This window comes from Halyomorpha halys, unplaced genomic scaffold, assembly GCF_000696795.3.
Source record: "Halyomorpha halys isolate HHAL.00 unplaced genomic scaffold, Hhal_1.1 Scaffold780.1, whole genome shotgun sequence".
Taxonomy (NCBI): Eukaryota; Metazoa; Arthropoda; class Insecta; order Hemiptera; family Pentatomidae; genus Halyomorpha; species Halyomorpha halys.
The window spans coordinates 30151-52581 of record NW_027111767.1 but is presented as its reverse complement, the minus strand read 5'-3'; the positions used below and the strand labels follow the sequence as shown (position 1 = coordinate 52581).

At 30.8% G+C, this 22431-nt stretch overlaps 1 protein-coding gene across 3 annotated transcripts in view; it reads left to right on the top strand.

The window, feature by feature from the left end:
* The window catches only part of LOC106686122 (lutropin-choriogonadotropic hormone receptor), a 514005-nt gene extending 491580 nt beyond the window's left edge, over nt 1–22425 (top strand). For 2 of the 3 annotated variants that reach the window (XM_014429270.3, XM_067049772.1), the window contains 2 exons: nt 4553–4945; nt 14431–22425. In XM_014429270.3, the coding sequence (XP_014284756.1) occupies nt 4553–4945; nt 14431–14656 (619 nt within the window). In that variant the 3' untranslated portion in view covers nt 14657–22425. Of the gene's footprint in view, nt 1–4552; nt 5147–14430 lie in introns of those variants that run through there. The other variant, XM_067049773.1, reaches the window with a different exon arrangement.
* The last annotated feature ends 6 nt before the right edge of the window (nt 22426–22431 follow it).

Below are 22431 nucleotides of genomic sequence, written 5' to 3'. Positions count from 1 at the left end.
TCCACTAACTCATTACCAGTGATGCGGCAAGAGGGATGCGCTGGGATCTTTTGAGCTCTGGTCTACCCCCCACACGTGGGGGATAGAGTGGGCTCAGGGATCCTCAGGTCGATTGTGTAAATATTGTATATATTATTTTATCATTATGTTATTTTATTTATATATTTTTCATACAGATAGTTTGATTATGTTCATCTTGTCTATTCTTTTGTTTGTATATATTTTAAGAGAGTTTATTTTATTTTTTATTTATTTTATTTTTATTTTTTAAATTTTAGTATGTATGAGATCATTCATCACTATTACCTATTGCCCACAACTGTGTGGCAGATTGTAATATCTATCAATAAATAAATCTATCTAATTATAATTTCATAATGATAACGATAATGATAATTAATCATAAAAAATGTTCAAACAGAAGAACACAAAATATAATTTCACGACAGTGGTACCTCAAAATTTACTAACCTGTTATTCGAAAGTAAGAGTGAACCTGATGGACACATTTAGAACTTCAGAGCTGCTAAACCATTTCAGATTGTCGAAATTTATTAAAATTTTTAGTTTTTCTCGGTTTTTAAAAAATATTTTACCAACTGTTCTACCTCGATAAAAAACTGATTGAGGAAATGTTCGTTAGCTTTTTGAATTGAGACCTGAGTTCGGTGAATGTAGAAACGCTGCAAATTGTTACGCAATGGCTTATAATCTGAACTAATTATTTTATTATATCAGTAAATAACAAATATCTCCTATGATTTTGAATTCCACTTATATGTAAAAACAACAAATTTGAGATTAAATTTAAAAAAATTAAAAACTAACAAATTTTTTTGCGTGTTACACTATTTCTTTTCTTAATTTATTACATAGGTTTATTATTGAAACTTTTATACCTGAACTATGTCAAAATGATTGCAACATTAATTTTAATTTTTTAATAAATATTTTGAGAAAGTGATACCAAAACACTAAGTAAATTGTAAAAAACCAAATTGACCATATAATTCAGGAGAAAAGCAGTGGATTTTTTTATTAAATTTTCGGTTTCTGCGTATTTTTAAACAGTAAACGTCTCTATCTGATTTAAGTGTATTCCTAAACAATCGGCATTTAAACGTTGATTATAATCATTCTTAGGGGACAAGATGTCCCAGAATTTAAAATAGAAAATTCCTATTCATTCATTGAAAACCGTATTATATACCCCGTATAAGGGGGTGATGGTAGCAGCGTGGTAACGCTCATGTCTACCAACCCAAAGGTTGGTAGTTCGTGTACCGGCCCTATCCGAGATTTTATTAAGCATATAATTATATAATACTCAGTCACAGCCTTCTCCTGGGCATTTGTGAGGCTCATTACTCAGTGGCACTCACAAAAATAGGCGTGGGAGTAACGAACCTCCACGGTCTGTCGCGCCAATAATAATAATAATTATAACCAAGATGAGTCTATAATCCTTAAAATCATTTTATTCAAATTTCACGAGAAAATTACTCGTTTGAGAATCAGCGATATAGATACATAAAATGAATCATGCATAACAGTTATATAGAGAGTTCCGTTTTACTCCGACTTTTTTTATTTTTTTATTCTATGGTAAAAATACTCTGGAAAGCTCATCTCCACCCCTAGAGTTACTTTCCTAGAGATCTGTCAGCGGGGAGTGGAAGAGTGGATTAATTGCTCATCAGCACCTCCCCTTCACGTTCTCTATCGGCTCCTTTCTTCTACTGAGTAAATTTAATTTAGAATCACTTTTTGGAATCCAAAGTAAGCAATTAATGAAAGGTTTACTCAATTATTCCTATCTTCCGTCTCTCCGTCGTTTGCTTATTAACTTCTTTTTCCAGAATAAATAAGAATTGATAATCTTTTGTACCATCGCTGGATTGTACTCTACCTTGTGACATAACCTCGTGATATCTAAAGAAGAATTTTGGCTTAACTTTTGGCCAAAATTGAACGAAACCTAATTTAGGCTTATGTTCTGTTTCGGCCGAAACCAAACCTTCTTGTAATAATCATGTATTTAAAACCATCATCATGAAAAATTTTAAATAAACAAATTCAGCCTATAAACCTATTACCTTCCTTCAGCATTATAATTTAATAAATTTTGATGCAATTTTAACTGAATATATACATGAAATACCTTTCTTATTTACATAACTATGGATATAAAAAAACAAATACAAATCATTTTTAGAGAGATTTTGAATTACTTTCACTTTGTATAACATAATCTTTTCTATAACAAATACTGGTAATAGTATTTGTAGATATTTTACCTGAACATATATATATATATTTACGTTAGTGTCATTTCTGAGATTTCCTCTATCTAATAATAAATCAGTTTCATAACCCTTTATAACCAGATTAAAAAATCCGAACCAAGTTCCTTGTTATGCTTAAAATATGGATTCCTTTGAGAAAATACATTTTGGAATGACCTGGCCCTTCATTAGGTTACTATAAATTATGATAAAACTACTTTAAGGATAATCTTAAATTTTAAGAAGAAAATATTTATTTTTATAATAAATATGCGTTTATATAATATGATGATTTCATTAAAACATTAGCTTTTCTAACCTAAGATTTATTTTATACTTGAAGAAATACTAAAAAATCTTGTGGTATGCTCGCATCACACAGCAATTACTTACCGAGTTGAAATTGATTTCTCCCGTTTCAATTCAGATATTTTTCAATTATCTACAGTGGCAATACTTTCATGTACTAATTTCTTAAATGAAAGGTTGTCTCTAATTGCAACAGTTTTCAGAAAATTCATTTCTCGTTGCAAACTTTCTACATTTTTTTTTTAGTAAAAGTGTAATAAAAATATATCATTTTACTAAAATTTACATTCTGATCTTGACCAATGTGTCATAATTTGCAGCAATTTTTATTTTATAATTCAATTTTAAATTAATGAATGTAAAATTATGATGAGGAACTATTCACATAAATAAATTATAAGAGCAGTTAAATTACTTAAATGATTAATATTCAAAAGAGATACATTAGTGACCTTGTAAAAATTTTACTGATTATAACGCATTGAAAAAAAAACACTTCCCTATTATATATCCCTAATTAATACGGAAAAATAGCTTGATGTTCATCAAAGCTGCCCGGCATCGAATGGTGATTGCCTTTCGGTTCCTGACCTACTTCACTTCTAAGGAGCAATTTCCGAACTGTGATTACTCCTATCCCTTCATTTACCTACTAATTATTTTTTCCAGTCGTGTCTTTTATTTTGTTTCTGAAGTTTCTTCTTCAAACCTCTTCATTTTTAGAATAAAGAATAAATAGCAGAGAAAAATTATAGGAAACTTTAATACAAGAAAACTACCCTTCATAGTCATTTAATTTACGCTACATTGAAACAAAAAAAAAACCAAAATAGGACCGTTATTAGCAGCGTTTTGGATTCTTAATTTATGTATGAATTTTAAAGTATACATCAACAATAAGGCAGCCATATTGGGCCTTTTATCATGGCGCAAAACGTTTACTCCGCCTTTACTATCATCGTTTTCTGCTAGATAGGAGCACCTATATATAGTTTAATAAACCACGAATGAGTAGCTCCTCGCCTATAAATACGTCTTAGATCTAGATATCCTAAAACAATCTTCCATATTTAACAATCGGAGGCTTAAACAGTAGCCCAAATAACGTTTTTGTGAATGATACCAAGCTGCAGGATAGCTGATTTTTTTCACCTACCTGTCATATGGAATATATAGTAGGAGAAAGTATTTAAATCGTGAAAGTATTCGAATTCAAGTTTTCAGCGGAAGTAAAAACGTTTTAGATTTTCCCGAAAACAACACAAACGATTCTGAATTAAACTTGGTGTGTCAACGAACAATTAAATGGTATTTAATGTCAGATAGGTCTTATCCTAGTATATAGTCTGACAGGGCTTAAATGCGTATTTTTCAAACAATCATCTGAAGTATTATCAATACTTGTATTGTAAGCAATATTAAGCTATAGATAATACTAAATATTAAAGAATTCTATGACTAACTAGAGGAGAAAAAAGAAGAATGCCGTTCGGAAGGGCCGAGACCACTGGAACCTTCTCGATTGCATTACAGTTTCGTTATTGTTAAACTGATTTATTTTTATTCTCACCTGGACAAACACTCAAAATATTATAGTAACATAAAAATAATTAAATAAAAATTATTAGTTATAGTTTTCGCCTTCCATGGGCTTAAGATTTTTTTTTTGCAAATCAGAAAAATCTAAATAACTTCAACACAAGTACATGAATTTACATAAAACTTGAGTAGGTATGTAAGGCAGTAAGTTAGAGTAATGTGATTCGATCAAACCACACCAGATTTTTCTTTACCATTGAGTTTTTACTAAAAATTTAACAATAAACAATTTTTATTTAACTATCTGTTATCATTTATTTCAAGAAATTAAAATTGAATAAACAAGAAATTATAATCTAGAGACTTAATGTTTCCAGTAGCCCTATTATCCTATAACATTTTTCCTTTCTATGTTCCAGCATCTGCTTGCCCCTGGAGAAGTCCGCCTCCATCGACATGGCCTACTTGACCACCTTGCTCGCCTTTAACGGGATCGCTTTCTGGGTCATCTGTCTCTGCTACGGGAAAATGTACTGCAGCATTCGCCGCGGGCGGGAGGCAGGTGCTGCACTCTACAGTTCTGACATGACCGTCGCCAAGAGGATGGCCCTCCTCGTCTTCACTGACTTCGCTTGCTGGGCCCCCATCGCCTTCTTTGGTCTTACTGCCCTTGTGGACTATCCCCTCATTAATGTCACCAACACTAAGATCCTTTTGGTCTTCTTCTATCCCCTCAATTCCTGCGCAAACCCCTACCTCTATGCCCTGCTTACCCACCAGTATCGCTGGGATGTCGTCATCCTCCTCAGTAGGTAAGCATATTTGTTTCAATAATTTGTACATATAGTTAATCAGCATTGATACTGATATATTTATAATCTCATAAAGTTATTGATGCCTTTTCGTAGATTTCTTCAGATAAAAACAAAATAAAACTGTTCAAGTCGCTTACCTTTTGCAGTTTACATTTTTAGTTATCAAACTTGACTACCTAACCACCTTACTGACTTAATTTTATCTTAATTAAACACAAACATATGTTTTTTTGATGACTATTTTCTATTTCATAAATCACCTAGCAAAACACCATTACCATCATAATATCACCATTACCATCATAAATAAAACGTTTACAATGTTTTAGTCACTTTTTGGAAATGAAATAGGAAAGGTATTGAACAAATGCATCAGAACAGCAACATTATTCTCTCTTCTTTTTCTATAACCATCTTCTTAATATTTCAGATGTTTTGTTCCTTTCTGTTATCGTTACAGTATAGTATTCAGACATGCCTTAAACGATCTATACTTTCAATGATCATTGTAGTTCATTCAGTCATAGAAGTAATTCTTCATTAAGTTCTTTGAATTCTGGTATGTCTGAGTTTTGTCCTAAGATTAAAGTTCACTAGATAATTCACCAAATTGGTGGCTTATGAATCAGTGCTTCGTGTTTCGTACCTTATCTCAAATAGTCAGGTATATTACAGTGAAATCTCACTTATACGAAACATTCAGTTATGCGAAGAATTTCTCAATCCCCTACAAAAACCCCTTAATTATGTGTACGTAATTATCCATTAATACGAAACTTAATCGTAAAAATTTGCGACAACCCCAACTGAAGGAAGTTCGGACGATTCCGATTCAGATGACGAAGATCATTTGCCTCTTCCATCTTTTGCAGAAGCTCTTGAAGTATTTGAAGTTGTAAAACGTTTTATATATGCGAAAGAAATTAGCGAGAAGGAATCTAACACCTTAACAGAATGCGAAAGAATGATGTATTCAGCCAAAAGCAACATGAAACAAACATAACGCAATTTTTTTTGTCAAAAATAAAAAAATTCGGATTAAAGAAAAATTAAATTTTTATACAATAAATAATTGTTTTTTCTTTCAACTGCATACAACATACGTTTATGTACCTACTAAGTACGAGAAAAAAAATCTTAAAAATATACATCCATAATACATATGTATTGCGTATTCACTTACACGAAATATTCACTTATACGAAGAATTGTTGGTACCCCCTCATATTCGTATAACTGAGACTTCACTGTATTTGTAACATAATGTATTATGATTATAATAAATTAAAAATAAAAAAAGAGAAAAATCGTTTTTAAAAATATATCTCATATATTTATATAATATATCTCATACAGGCGTGTAGAGAAACTACCTATTGGTAGTACTATAATGAAGATTTTACATTATCAGATCTCGTGGCTATCTATATTTCACTGTGATCCGAAAAAAATTTCTTTGATTTAAATTTTTTTATAAAACACCATAAAAGCTATCATCAATTTTCTAAAGTTTATGTAGTAAAATTAGTATTTAAATGCAGTAACCATCATTTTTATGTGGTAATTTTTTCGGTTAATAAGATACTGATTTCTTACTAAGCAGAACTTTGCGTTCTCCTGGACTTTGGAGAAAGTGTGGGAATTTCTGAAAAGATTTTTTTAAAAACATCATTAAAAGAAATTAATACAAATAATATTCCAGTTCGTCAAAAACATAATTAATCCTAAAATTACTGTTTACTGTAGCTTATGGGTGAAAGGTAAACAGGATAGCGCTATCCAAATTAATTAGTAATTATTTGTATTGATCGTAATTAGTGAGATGGAGTGCATAGATGGATATAATTATAACTACTTACATAGCTTAAGTAACCATTATAGTATGTATTAGTGCTAATGTATTCTTATATACACATATATATACATGTTTCAATTTGTTAATAATTGTTAATACTAATAATTTTTTTATTCACTTTCTTCCCTTCTAACTTGAGATTAAATTATTTATTCATTTGTCTATGTTCGTTTTTGTTTGTGATAACCCAAAACCTTACAAATAATCATAAAATGTATCAGATGCATTAGTAATTCGAGGATCAGGAAGGTAGGTACATTCTGTTCCTGGAATTCAAGTTTTGAATGTTTTTAAAAGGCATTAGACCTCGTTGGGCTCGCTTTAGAAGCTAAGAAGAGAGAAATCGGTGAAGTGAGGAATTCTTTGAAGGCTCCTGCATGGCTTAGATGAAATTCAGTATAAAGTGTAAATGTGGGGAAAGGATATTGTGAAATTATCCTGCTTTTCGGCTGGCGCAACCCCTAAGTCATTCCTTTTTTAAAATTATTTTTATTGGAATTTATAACTGTACATAATTATATATTTAATAGATTTGATCTATGTTATTATGGAGTAATACAGGCGTGTAGAGAAACTACCTATTGGTAGTACTATAATGAAGTTTTTACATTAGCAGATCTCGTGGCTATCTTCTTTTCAGGCGCCTCGGAGGATAGTCAGGAATGGAAGATGAAGCAAGGTTAGAAATTAGTGGGTTTGGGTGGTTAGGTAGTTTATAATGGAAGGAAAATACCTGGTTCGGGCTAGATCCGTTACATATGGAACATTTAGGTCTTTATGAATGATTTTATTTGTGACAAAGTAAGCATTGAGCATTGAGGATTTTACGAAGGGTTTTGGATTGTAAGGATTGGATATGAGAGAGTTCTAAGTCATTCCTAAGAAAGAAATGAAATATACGGTGCTATTTACGGAATTTTGGAGAAATGTTTCCGAGTGTAGCTCATGATAAAGAAAGGAATATTCTCCAGAAATAGAATACTAAGGAAATTATGTAAATTACTAAGCTTGACAATAAGTATTTATTTATACTTGTAATATGTAATGTTCGTACATATAATAATTAATTGTTAAATTTTTATACTGTACATTTGTACACAATATAGATTAACCATTAAAATCCACACATTTTTAAAACGTTTTACACATATTATCCTATGTCTTCCACTGTATCTACAGATTCCTCCGCTATACGAACCCATCTTATATGAACTTTTTATTGCTATTTTCTTGTAATATGTTCTTTTGTTACAATATATTATATTACAAAATAGTAATAGTAACTTTTAATTAGCGATGCAGTTATAAAAACATGTTTACATGGTACGTTTTTATTTAATTTCAAATATATAATATGAGAGCAAAATGAATCTTGTCTTTTATTCAATCTTATTTAGAAAACACATAGAAAATTCCTATTTAATATAATTATGTCAAATTCTTAAAATAGAGGCTAAAATGGTGATAACAATTTTTCTTAGAGGTACTTCCTTTTCCTCTTTCGATTCTCATCATTCAAGCTAAAAAGTTTTGATTCAGTTCATTATAGTCACTTGTAGTGTTAACTCTTAAGTTCTTGATGCTTTATGCACGATAAAGCACGACGTGATACACGAAGTTGTAGGAGTCAATATTTCCAGACATCCTGTAATAATCTGGAGGGCTCCAATCCCCCCGAAGCGATCGCGCAAGTCTCATCTCTCAAACTATTTTATTGTCTAACTTACATTTATAATAACAAATTGGATCCATATATTTTATTCCTTCTATATGTAGACAAGGCAAGTACTTTAATGTTTTTTTTATTTCGTTCTCTAGTTTGAACTCAAGTTGGGGCCTACAAACTCAACGAAAATGCGGATGCCTTTAAAATCTATAACCCCGTAAAAAAAAGTTCCTCTGTCAAAAATGTTTATGACAATTTGTGGCATGCAATGTTTTTGTGTACCTCTGGTAATCTAACTCGAATTATTATATGCATCGACATAATAATTATAATATGTAACTAATAAAGTTCACATTAGCTTTGTATACCGAAAAATGAAAAAATAGTAGTTTTTTTATTTATTCAATTCATTATTTGAAAAATTAAAATGTACAGGGTATAATTTAAAATTAATTTACACCAATACCAAAGATAAAGACAAAATAGAGCTACAATCTAATGTAGTGTATGAAATTCACTGTGAAGAGAACTGCAGGAAATCCTATTTTGGAACCTCGGTAAAAAAAGTATCTCAAACGAAGAGTATAGAAACAAAATATAGTTGTAGCTCTTACAAAAAACCCTAACAAACCAGACCAAACTGCTCTCATCATACATTTCACACTAACAAGACATAAATTATAATTTGATACAACAATAATCATAAATTAGAGAAATAAAACATCTTCAAGAGAAATATAAAAGAAATTATCCAGAACAAGCCAACATTTATTTTTTTTCCATTTCACCCCTATTCAGTTCTGGCCCAAATTGAGTTAGTGTGCTATGTACTGTCTCGGGATTTAGTCGGGATGCCAGAAGAATCGCTGAAGGCAATTATCCAAAAATAAGTTAATTAATTAATTTATACTGAGTCCTGCAAAATATTATTATAATTGGATTCTTTTCCAAAGGCTTTTTGTGTATTTACCAGTTTACCAATTAAATATCTTTATATTTATAAAATGTTGTTACTATTAATTATATAATATAATAAGGGGTGGTACTGTGTAATATAATAGTAAATAAACTACATAAAGGAACTAAGTATTTATTTACAATTTATTGATACATGATGTATTAAAATGATTGAAATGATTCAGATAAATGGTTGCCATAAAATATCATTATTACATTATTACTCATTGCCTAATATATACTTATAACAGCTGATTTGAATTATTCATGCCGTTGAGTGTAGTTGCGTAGGTGTTGTCTTGTTCATAAAGGATGCCATCCAAAGCCCTGTTTCATAATAAAGTACAAACTAATAATATCAGTCTTTTAGATTTATCTTAATTCAATTACACTGACTTGTACAATAGTAACTTGTACTTTAGTATTTTTTAATTCCTGTATCATAAAAAAAAAAAGTATTAGTATTGTTACCGCACTAGTTTCTACACTTGTACCATGAACTAATACTATTAGCTTTCATTATGAAACAGGGCCCAGGTATCATAGCCGTTCTTAGGACTTCGTCTGGTCAAAGTGCATCTTGCTCTCTCTTCGGTCTGCTTACTTCTGTGTCTTTGTCTTCAAGCTGTTCTCTCTATTTCTGCCCCACTTGTTTCAAAAAGGGCGTCACCTTTTGGGAACCTTATTTCCTCATTGGCTATCATGTTTCCACGCCCACAAGCTGAGCGTCTATCCTAGGCCCTGAGAGGGGGTGGGAAACAGAAATGATAACTTTCGGTCATTACCTGCCTTAAAACCTTTTACCTCAGGTGTGAAAAACAGGTATAGAAGACTAATGTGGGATACAAACACAGGTGCCCCTGTCTGCATTGACAGGGGTTTCCGGGGAACAGGCATCCTCCCAAATGTGGCTAAATCATATAAGGACATTTACCATATTGTTGTCGAAATGTTTAACCCTCGATACATAGCAAGTGGTATCACAAAAATGTAGAACATTCAACTAATACACAATTTTAAGTCTTTTTTGAAGTTATTAATCGTGAATTATGCTCTGTACTTTTAGGTTTTAAAATAATCAGTTGAAGAAATTATTTTTTCTAAAAAACTGCTTTTTCATTGTAGGGCTTGACCAGCAATCAAGGTGCAAAATGTCGCGTCAAAATAGTTGTCTTGTTGATTGATTCTCAAGACCCACAAAAAATAAATAAACCCATTAAAAAAAAAGTAATAAAATTACTTCTTATCTGGAACATCCCACCACATTATTCCGAATGAACGCGGTTCAACTGTATTAAAAAGTAACTAGTTACTAATTGTTGTTAGTTTATAAGTTATTACTTAGTCCGAAATGATGAAATGAAACAATATCTAAACACATTACGTAAATATTTAAACTTATTCACTGACTGGTATGAATTTCTTAGCACATATGGAAGCAGCAAAACACTTTAGTGAAAATTTTCAATATATAAAACCACTAATAACAGCTGCATTAGTATTTAAAAAAAAAACTTGAAATTAAGACCTCAGGATTTCTTTAATTTTAAACGGAGTGGATAGAAGTTGGAATCCTCAAGTAGCAGACTCCGGTAACCCAACTCCCTAACCTAAAGACTATCAAAGGGATGGCTACATTAATAAATCATGACCTTATAAATTAAAGTTAACTTCACTTATCTCATTTTCCTCTTTCTCACTATCTTTAATTAAAAATATTACTTATAGATAGAGCATTAATCTTTATTTATCTCATAATTTCACTCATTTACTTCCACTGTGAGGTTTATTAAAAATTTAAATATGTTCTTCAAAATCTAAATAACCATCCTAATAATTTTTTTTTGAAATTTTGGATTATGGAAGCTGTATTACTGAAAACATCTAAACCGACAGACGGAAATTTCACATGTGTGTAATATTATTCTACTACTTAGAAATCTCTGAAAATGCCATCAAAATCAGATTACGATTCAATCGAGTGTACCCTAACTCAAGTTTGACTGCAAGCAAAGAGCCAGGAAACCAAATTTGTTCCTTGATGCCTAAAACTTGAAATGAGAGTGAAAATGTTTCATTCCGAGGACTTAAAGTTTTTTCATTTTCTGTATGAATACAAAGCTTCGCTACCCTCGTTCGATGGGGAGGAAGTAAAACTTCAAAATCATTGTTCTTTGTTTTTTATTATTATTATAAAAGTTTATGGAGTACCAATAACAAAAAATGATACTAGGAGAAAAAAAGAAGAAGAAAATAGGGAACCATATGAAAAGTTCAGAAACGGAAACCTTCTCCATCTTGCCCAGAATCGCTCCTTGAAGGGCTGTATTGAGACTTTTTTCTCTTACCACAGTTGTATGAAGTGCGCCTTCAACCTTAGGCCAGGCGTTACTTCATTTTTGATTGGCTAGTTGGATATTGTTTGTGGAATGTATGAAATTAATTGAAATGAAAATAAGACGTCAGATAACGAAAAGAGTATTTGTTTACAATTGAAGGGTCGGTTGAACAAGAGAGAATGTGAAAGTTAAATACTAAATCTATTGTAAGTACGGGTATGAAAGGTGGCCAAAACAGAATATTTATGATTGAGGTTAATGAATTTTGATTGGGGGGCTATGGAAACTGCAGATGACGATGATGGATAGCGAGGGTGCGAATCAGATACAGAAGGAAGGTGATTTACTCATGTATTCATGCTTCATTTTTTTGTCCCCATGTCCCTCCATCTACCCTCTTCTCGGTTACCGGAGGGCCCTTCGGAAGTATCCTTACCCACTCATTGTTTTCTTTACAGAATAGAAGTGAAGAACAGAAGACTGCCTCTGGCTAAAGCTCGCTAGCGAATGTGAGTGTCTTTAACAAAAGATAACAACCTCGACTTTATGGGGCGTGTGTTTCAAGCGCAAGTAGCTATATCCTTACAGCATTCAGCACCTCCTTGTTTCAAAAATCTTTCGTTTTGAACAAGGGTCTTAGTTAATAATATCCATTGAAATCATTACTCAACGAATCCCAAAGATCTCAATATATAGTTAATTATAAAATACATCCCCTCCCTCCAGTACTGGAGTTTTATAATTATTCAATTAATAATTCCTAGCTAGTGAAATAATTACTCACTATTCTTAAATAAAACTTATGTAAAACAATTTATAATTTTTTATCAAGGATGAATTTCCCTCAAAGCTAAATAGTGAGAGAAGGAATTTAATTTTCCTTTAAATTCTTTTAAAAAACTGTTTTTAAGATTCTCTTTAAATTATTTTCAATATTATATAACAATGACACTACAAATAATATTCATCGGTATGGCTTTTTCACTATTTTTTCGATTGCACAATTGCCTGAATTGAAAGGTTAATAATTGTTCTTTTGAAAATACGATACCGTTTTTTATTTTAAACTATCCTACCCCGTAACTATCGAGTATGTGTAAGTGAATGTAGTGGATGAAATTTATTAAAATTGATACTAGAGCATTTTTACCAATCGTTTTCGAAATAAAAGTTTGCACATGCGTGATCAAAAGTGTGTGGAATTTGTTTAATTAATACAGGATCATCTATAAGCCAATCAGCACAATCTAATTTCATAAAAATCGGAGTAACTGAACAAAGATTTGGCTACAAAGAGACAGACTCTGAACCAAATTTCTTTCTTGATTTAAAAAAAAAAATGAGACAATTGTAGTCTAAGGACAGCAGTATTTTTCACTTCTTGCATGAAGTGCATCCTGTTCTAAAGCCCTCCTGGGGCCCATCCAGCCACTTAAATTGAGTACCCTTAATTAGGTAAAAATCTGGCGGTCGAACGTTATTCTGACCAAATCAGCTCCTTGCACAACCGTTGGTATAGTAACAGTATTCCCTTACAAAGTACAGAACCCCTGACCCTTCATGGTTTGTAGCAATTCATATTTAATTTTTTGCATGAATGAGCTTAGTTATCGTGGACAGTAATGAAGGAAATATAAGCAAATAAGGTTGTGACATCAACAATGTAAATAAAAATTAAATTTTAGTCCCAATAGCGTTGTTGTTCTTATAAGAAATAAGAGATAAAAATGTTCAATACCAAATAAGCATTTCACAAATCATTATACTTTTTTTTTTTTTGTAAAATTGTGGATTCAAACATTTTACTTAGATGTAATAATTAGAAATATTAATTATGAGGAGAAAATGTAACAAGAGAATTATAAAGTTAGAGTGAATATAAGTCTCTATAAAAACTGAAATATTAATCTTAGAACAAACAAACTAGTTTTCAAAAAGGTTTCTTCCACACGAATGTGCATGAAGGCCAAATTAAAATTTGCAATCATGCTTCGCCAAAAATAAAGTGGAACGAAATTTTAACTCAGCGTTGTCTGAGTTCAAATATAATGTTTATATGACATGCACGACTTTGTCATAAACGATGTTTATAGATGCACTGAGGTACCATTGGCTTTATTTCAATATTGGATTATAATATTTGGTTGTTTATCAGCGAGAAATACAATCAGCTTTCACAAGTCTTATTCTAAAAACCACTATCTCCCTCTTTTGCTGTTATCGATACTGTAAATGATTGTGTGATCATCTGTATTGGGTTCTCTGTTTTTCTCTTATTGAACATGCCTTATAGTTAATCCCTTCATTCGCTTTCATGTTTTCTTTTGTTGCTATTGAATTCCCTCATATTCCGAAAATCCTTCCTGGGCCCTGATTCATAATGAAAACTGAAATGTTCATAGTACAAGTGTAGAAACTAGTGTGGTAATAATATTGATACTTATTTTTTCATGATATGATGGATGATGGATTACAGGAATTAAAAAATACTAAATACAAGTTACTATTGTACAAGTCTGTGTAATTGAATGAAGATAAATCTACAAGACTTTTAGTATTAGTTTGTACTTTATTATGAAACAGTGCCCTCGTGTTCTGATACATATAAGCTGTATATACTGATTTATTGCTTTAACAACTCTCAACAATGAACCTTACGTTTCAGGTACGGACTGTGCACGGAGCGGGCTGCTCGACTAAAGGCCGGAGGGACCGGTGGCGGCGGGGGGCCGGGAGGTGGCGCTGCCCGAGGGCAAAGGCCCACGGGGAGGGGCTCAGTCCTCACTACACTCACATCCTTGGATTGTGCCCGCCAGCACTCCCTCGGCCCCCTCCCCGAGGTAACCCTCCCCGCCAACAACGGTACCACCCACGGGACGTCGACCGTCTGAGCTTCTGATCTTCCTTCCCAAGCAGTTCCACTCCCTTGAAGGCGTGCTCCGCCGTAAGTCAGAAGCGAGCTGATATGTTTATATATGTGTTTCCTAGTCTTTATTTATACAAAGAGTTTTTTTTTTTACAAGATAATAATTTTAAGTATCTACTACCGTTTTAGATAGTGGTTAATTTTTGTTGTTACCTAACCTAAATCTGATGTGTGTTAAAAATATCTGCCCACAAAAGGCTTCTCTCATTATTTCTTTACTATGAAGAGAAGTTATATTTATGATATAAGAAGTTTATATTTAAGGTATGTAGAAGTTATATTTATGATATAAGAAGTTTATACCATAGTTTATCACTTGTACAATCTTTCGTTTACTTACAAATACGGACCAGGAGTTTCACTGAAAATCATCAGTTCAGACTTTTTCATGCTAGACATCATGTCATCTTTCTATTTTCCATGTCTAATCATCGTTAGTAATAAGAAGGCAATGCTAAAACATAAGTCAAGGAAGGGCAAAATATCTCTTTTTAGTAACCATTTTTACTTGTACAAAAATGGTAATATCACTGGCATTCTAAATAAAACTAATCCTGGAGAAGCCCATGATGCATCGAGACGGCAGCCAGTGTAGAGGTATCTGTTCATTTTGTAGGCTGGACAGTTTGATCCACCCGATCCGACTTACCAAGCAAGGTCATGGAGAGGCAAAGTGGTAAAAGCCTCGGCCCATAGGGAGGCCTCATATTTTTCAAGACTGGTTTTTTCCGCACATGCTTTATTCAAAAAAAAAAAAATGTTCTCTAGTTCCCAATTTAAAATTATAGAATTCAGATAGGGAACAATGTGTAGTCCCAGTTTTGCATAATATACCTAAATTTATGGTGGGTTTACATTATGTTTCTTGGTTGTAAATTACCGCATTCGGAACATACCAAACATATTACATGGTAATTTGTTTTTGGATTCAATATTAAAAAAAAAGTATACTTTTATGTATATTTGCCTGTTGTTTCTTGTCTGTTAGTATCATCTATCAAACTAAATTCGATTTTCATGGAATAGCAATTAAACCACCAAGGATTTCATCCTGTTTTTAATTGTTCTTTTAACACATCATAATACTAAAATAAGATGGCAAATTACATTATAAATAGAATAATAGAAGTAATAACCAATATTAAATTATTAATATACATAACAACCTTCTAATATCTTCATATTTTGTGAAGCATAATACCACAAAACTTTGCTGCAACGGGCCTCCAAATTCATCTCTTTTTTTAACTTGCTAAACGTTCCTAAGATCCGTTAGTGAAACCATGATTCCCTTTCCTACAAGGTCCATCAATTGTGTCTTAAGTGAGAACTTAATATGTTAAGACAACATATGAAACAGATTCGTTCATTAAAAAAAAAAAGGGTCAGAACCTCTACCGCTCAACTACAAATATTTTACAAGCTGGAAACCAATATTTTTTGGAATATGAAAATGATTAGAATATTAATAAATATATTGCAAATCTTGAATTACATTTTATTACTATCACTTAATAATTATTATAGATATATTAATTATTTTAAACTTATTTGTTATACTGAAAGAAATGGGAAAAGTTTTCTATTATTTCTAAAGCAGCTGACCTTTGTTCATCATACAATACGTGTACATAAATAACTTGTAAATATAGATAATATTTAGTGTTTACTTGAAAATTAAAATGTAATAAAATAAAATCTATGGATGAATGAATGGAAACAAAAATATTTTATTACTAAAGGCTTGATATGTATACTACAGAAATATATTATATTATTCTGACGCAGATTCGGGTTACTATTATTTTGGATGTGAAATAAAAAAAAATGAAGATAGTGCATTTATTCATCACATGTTTCTTATTTTGAAAATATGTGGTTCGAATCATCACTATAAATTTTGTTTGTTTATTGTACCATTCAATTTCATATTTAAAAAACTTTTTATTTTCAATGAGCTTTTACTCATTTCAATTATGAGATTAGAGTACATGTTGTAAATATAATTCCACAACATATAAATTCAGATGTAGGATTTTCCTTAATTTTTCAGTTTCATCATAAATTGAACTAACAATAAATAAATTATAATATGAATAAGCAATGAACGGAAAAAATAGTCGTTAATTCGTTTTTTAATCAATTTTTATTAGCGTAGTACCCGAGTCTGACAGTTAAGTACATCAAAATCATAACAATCATCGATATATTTTTTAATAATTAGGTTACCTACATCCTCTAGGACAGGCTTTCGAAAAACCAAATATCACTTATCAATTTTCTTTATAAAACCTTGTAGTCATTTTTATACATATCTGATATCTATACTAACACAAAGGACATGTCTAAAGTATTGAAAAAAAATCTTACGTAGTAGCAATGAAAATCTTTGTTCCCATGTATATTTAATTAAAAGAAATATCATCTGATTTAGGTAGGAATCGAACACATGCCAGTTCGAATAATTTAGGGCACGCTCGACGCGCAGTAGTTCAGAACCCAGATGTGAACAATTTAGGTATCATCATTTCAGTCTAATCGGTTCCAAAATTGTAACTCTTAGTCTGCTGTAATCAAAGAACACATACACACATTTTATGCCGCAAAAAAATATTTTATTATCCAAATGATATCAATATAAAATTTATGTCAAAAATATAGCCCAGTATGATCCTACTATTGTCTACTATTGTTATCTATCAGGTGCTCGATGCTGATATTACTCTTTAGGATGGCTTTCGAAAAACTTTTGCACCGCAATCTCAACCTCTGCAGAATTACAACATTCTTCTCTTAAAGAAAGTGGTGAATGACGGTTTTCTTTTTTTCACAAAAAAAATCACGGTTTTTTTTTTGGTTTTCACACTCACACTCCCTAGAAATTACGCAATTATTTTCACGATTTCATACAACAGTTTGCAGCAGAACCTCGTCAACATCAACTGGTGGTCATCGTAAGCCCTTTTATTCCAAAATTGTGCCTCAACCGTTGGTTTTTCTAACCAACGCCACAGCTTCATCTTCAGTTTGAATAATTTCAGATTTTGCCTAAATGGCCAATGTTCATTTTCCATAGTATTTTAATATTATGAGTATTTTTTATGTTTGTTGTTTGACTGCAGATTATGAACTAAGACTTTATTTTACGAGTCAAATGTTTAAAAACAATCTACGTACTTCTCGATAAAACGGTCATTATTATTTACAAAGAACAATATAATCTTGCAAAAACCACCCATAACCGAAAAAATCGTTTTTATACATTTATGTGCAAACAATTTTTTTTCTAATGTACATAAAATAAAATAACTTGTCCCACTACAACCTAAGAGGGCAGGGGTGCAGTACTTTGAAAGCAAGCACGTACCCACTTTATAGTGGCTGGGTGTGCCCCGAGAGGTCTTCCGACCTCACAGCTGGATTTGAACCCAGGTCCGGGAAATAGGAAGCGCGGTATTTATAGAGCAATCCCACTCCAGCACATACATACAGAAATAATTTGTTTAGTTATTTTAATTGAACCGGAATTTTGCAACATTCCCGTGTATCGTTCTTGTAAATATATTGATTTTTGGTTCATTTAAAGTGATTTACGATGGAGTGATTCATTTTGAACATATATTTTAAGTCTTGAACCACTGAGCGCCGTGTCTACTTTTATGTGGCATTAAGCAGCTATAATCCGCTTTGAATACAAAAAAAAAAATTGAAAATCCGTCCTAAATAAAATTAAAAATTTTTTTTGTCATACACTCGAGCGTACAGTTTCCTCGTAACTCCAAAATGTAATTCATTATAGATTGACATTCTCTTAATAGGTATATTATAGGTAATATTAAAAATAGGGGTGACCATGACAAATTTTTCTTGTGAATGGATGAGATTATGTGAGTGTATTTATGCGTTTGTGAGTAATTTTACTTTTGAACAAATTTCGGACCGCAACAGATCTTCCCATATATTATAATCGAAAGGATGAATAATATATGTAGAGTATTAGCTAAAAAAAAATAATAATAAAAACATAGCTTATAAATACTCGGAACATAGTGGGATATAACCGCCCTACCCCACTCTCAGGAATCTATAAAAAAAATTATTTTACATACCCTTCAACATAATCTTTTTATTTTTAGTAGCACTTATCTTAAACAATACCTTCTTCCTACTACACCTTATCTTCTCCGAAAAAAATTAAGCTTGCGCCCCTGTAAAAATCAACAATAAGAACGGAAGTCTTAAATAAGTTGAATTTCATACCTATATCAGTATGGAATTAAATTTATTTTCTCTCAACATAAAATATTCTGAATCACTTTGCATTATTTAAATCATGTATAAATATATAATATGTATAGATAGATATTATACTACAAATTATTGTATTAAATTATTGTATTGTACAATTGTATTTTATATGTTTAGTAATCATATTTTTTTTCAAGTGTCAGTTATGATGCTAAGATGTTTTAAAGTCAACATTTTTTTACCTTACTGATCGATTAGCCGTTCAATAATCTTTGTAACTAATTTTAAAACCTACCATAGAATACGTCATCCATAATGAGTAATTTTTAATCAATTAACATGAAAGTTATACCTGAATTTTCTAACAATTCTGTTAATAGTAATGTATAATAAATTACATGTATCATATTGTAAAAAAAAATCATTTAGTAGTTTCTAACCCTTGGCCATATTGGATGGACATGGACCAAACGAAACTTTTGAAATTTTCTTTATGTGATGATCTTTATGTGCTCTGGTGTGCTGAAACCGAAAATAAACTCTATTAACGAACATATTTTACAGTATATGTTTGCTTTGTAATGCTAGTTTTGTATCACAATAATTATGAAAATCTTTTATAGCTCCTAGAGTACTCATCTAATCATTTTCAATTTTTTATTAGAGGACGCTGCCAAAATATACCAAATGGAAAAAATCGAATTCCATTGCTATTTATGTTAATTGAAATTTATTTTAGTGACTTTATTATTTTACCTCCATATCTATACTTTAATAATATCATTAGAAAAATAGAAACTCAATCTTTCGTACGATTTGACCAAAACATCTGAATTTGATCTAAGTATGAACTAAGAATAAAGATTCCAAGTTGATTTAGAAAAATGTTTAAACAAATTCAATTTCTCCAACAGGTGGTCAAATTTGAACTGCCTGTTTTGGCTAGAGATTTCTATATATAAAACTGACACATTTTGCATTTTTTAATATTTTTTTAACTAAAATATATATATTCCATTTCGATTAAAATAACAATTTACTTCCCTATACTTGGCTGTTTATTTAATCAAATAGTGTAATCCATTGCAAAACATTTATATATGATTTAATACAATAAAATATAAATTAGAAAAAATTTACGCATACTATATACTTTTATAAAAATTTTATTAGGAAAATTCGAACGTATACCTCGACGAAATCCTGTCCAGCTCATATACGTATATTTTGTTAGTAACTATTCCTGAGCTCTTTTATTGACGACAAGTAGTGTTAATTCTAATCATTATGCAATTAAGTCCTTGAGATTGAGTCATATAAATATACATATTAAAAAAAACTTTCTAGTGATATTCAACTATCAATTACATCTACACTATGCTTACACGTAATATCTATTTTTTAAGCCCAGTAGAGCCACAGTTATCAAATAAACACTTTTATAAATTTCGGTGCAGTCCCACACATTCAGTCTTTTTGACTGCACACTCGAACAGGAATAAAATCAGCAGGTCTCCTTCAAATAATTTTAACAAAGACAAATTTTATTTAAAAGACAATTTCATCTAGTTACCTATATTGCAGTTGAAAACTAACTAATTTAAATTTCTCCCTATTCAATAGAAAACATAACTTGCTTTTAAAAAAACACTTAAATTTCGTATTAATAAAACAAACAAAAAAAAACAAACGCAAAACTGGTTTTCAATTTAGAATTGGACCATAGTCCACAGGAACATTTTTGTTGCTTTTGAGTTCTCCTCCACCTCATTGAAAAAAATCTAGTTTCACCATACATCTCGGCAAAGAAGTAGCTATATTTTGACAAATCCCAAAAGAAACTTGACTTAATGGGAACCAAATTAAAGTATATCATATATAGAAGTTTTTCTAGAAGTGGATTATCTTTGATTTATCACAGGGCTGAGAAAACATTTTGTAATGTGATATATTGTATTGGCTATATGATACTATAAATAATTGAAGCTAATCGGTTAAGTACCGTAAGAGCTATGAATGATTTTTGTCCAATAAAACTGTTATTTGCGTAAACAAAAAGTAACGAAAGAAAAATTAGTTCTTTTCTATTTTCGGTTTCAAACTTGAACATTAGGAAAAAATAGAGAATCAAATTTTCATAAGTTTCTTTTTTGTAGGCCTGATTAAACATTTGTAAGTAAGAAATAAGATCATCATTGTATTTCTTGTAGCCAAATTTTTTGATATATCATATATCAAACAATTTATTATTTATTACTCTAGACATATTTCTTCTCTGTCTCATAATTATACCTCAAGATACGATTACTCAATAGTTAATAAAGTAAATATTGGCAGACTTTTAACTCCCCTTTGATCCTGTTATCATTTTTATAACCTAAACTAAGGCCTCTCGTTCTCAGACATGTTTGAAAAATAATTATTAATGGATGTATAATGGTGCATCATTAGATAGATTAATCATTAAATATGTACTAATGAAACACTTCACTAAGTATAAAGTATAAGTTAATAAGAGAGAGTTTAAACAAGGGGCAATTTTCAAGTCCCATTTGAATAAGATGGTTTCTAAGAAAAACTATTCTTTCAAGGGATTGGATATATAATACCTTATCCATAATACGGTCTCGGGAAAAATTTCTTTCTGACTTGATAACTTAATTATATAGCAATTTTTTACACTGTTCTACTTAACAAGAGCATTTCAATGTTGCTAGCCGTAGTCACCCTAAAGTATTATTTTTACATTAAATAAATATTTTTCTTTTTGTAAAAAAACAAAACATTTTTACTACATTCAGTTCCGTTAACAGCTTACAAAAACACTTCAATTAATTTTTTGTAGCATTATAACAGGCTCTAGATAGAACATGTCCTAGAAATAAAATAATATTCGTTCTTAAAGTGACTTTGTCAGCCTCTTTAAATTTTATTCCTTTCGCACTAGTCTATATAGAAAAGAAAAATGATCAGTTTTCTATGTTTTGAATTAATTAGATAATATTTAAACAAGTCTTTATCATTTACTATAATTACTTATCGTTATCCTTATGAAATGAGATCCTATAATTAATTAACTATTGCACAACGTTTAATACCAATTCAATGCAAAATAATTTTCTTATGTTTTGGTAAAGTTATTTTACCATTTTCGATGGTGTTCGTGGATTCATTTTCATGGCATCTTTTTGACTACGATGATAGGTGCCAAAATTTCAAATTAAAATTTAATTTCTAGGTTTCGTGTTCAAATGTTCAAATTTTACTTTATAATGGTTTTTGCTAACATAGAAAGATTCAGATTTTTATATTTTTGGAGATGTAGAACTGTGGGATCTGAAAGTTGCCTACTATTTGAGAAACATTCTTATTTGTTTTTCATAAATTTATATTTTAAGAAAAACTAAAAAAAAAAGTTAAAGGATTTCTAGATATTTTCATGTTTTGGAAATATCTAGGAATCCTTTTTACTTACGAAAGATATCTTGGAAT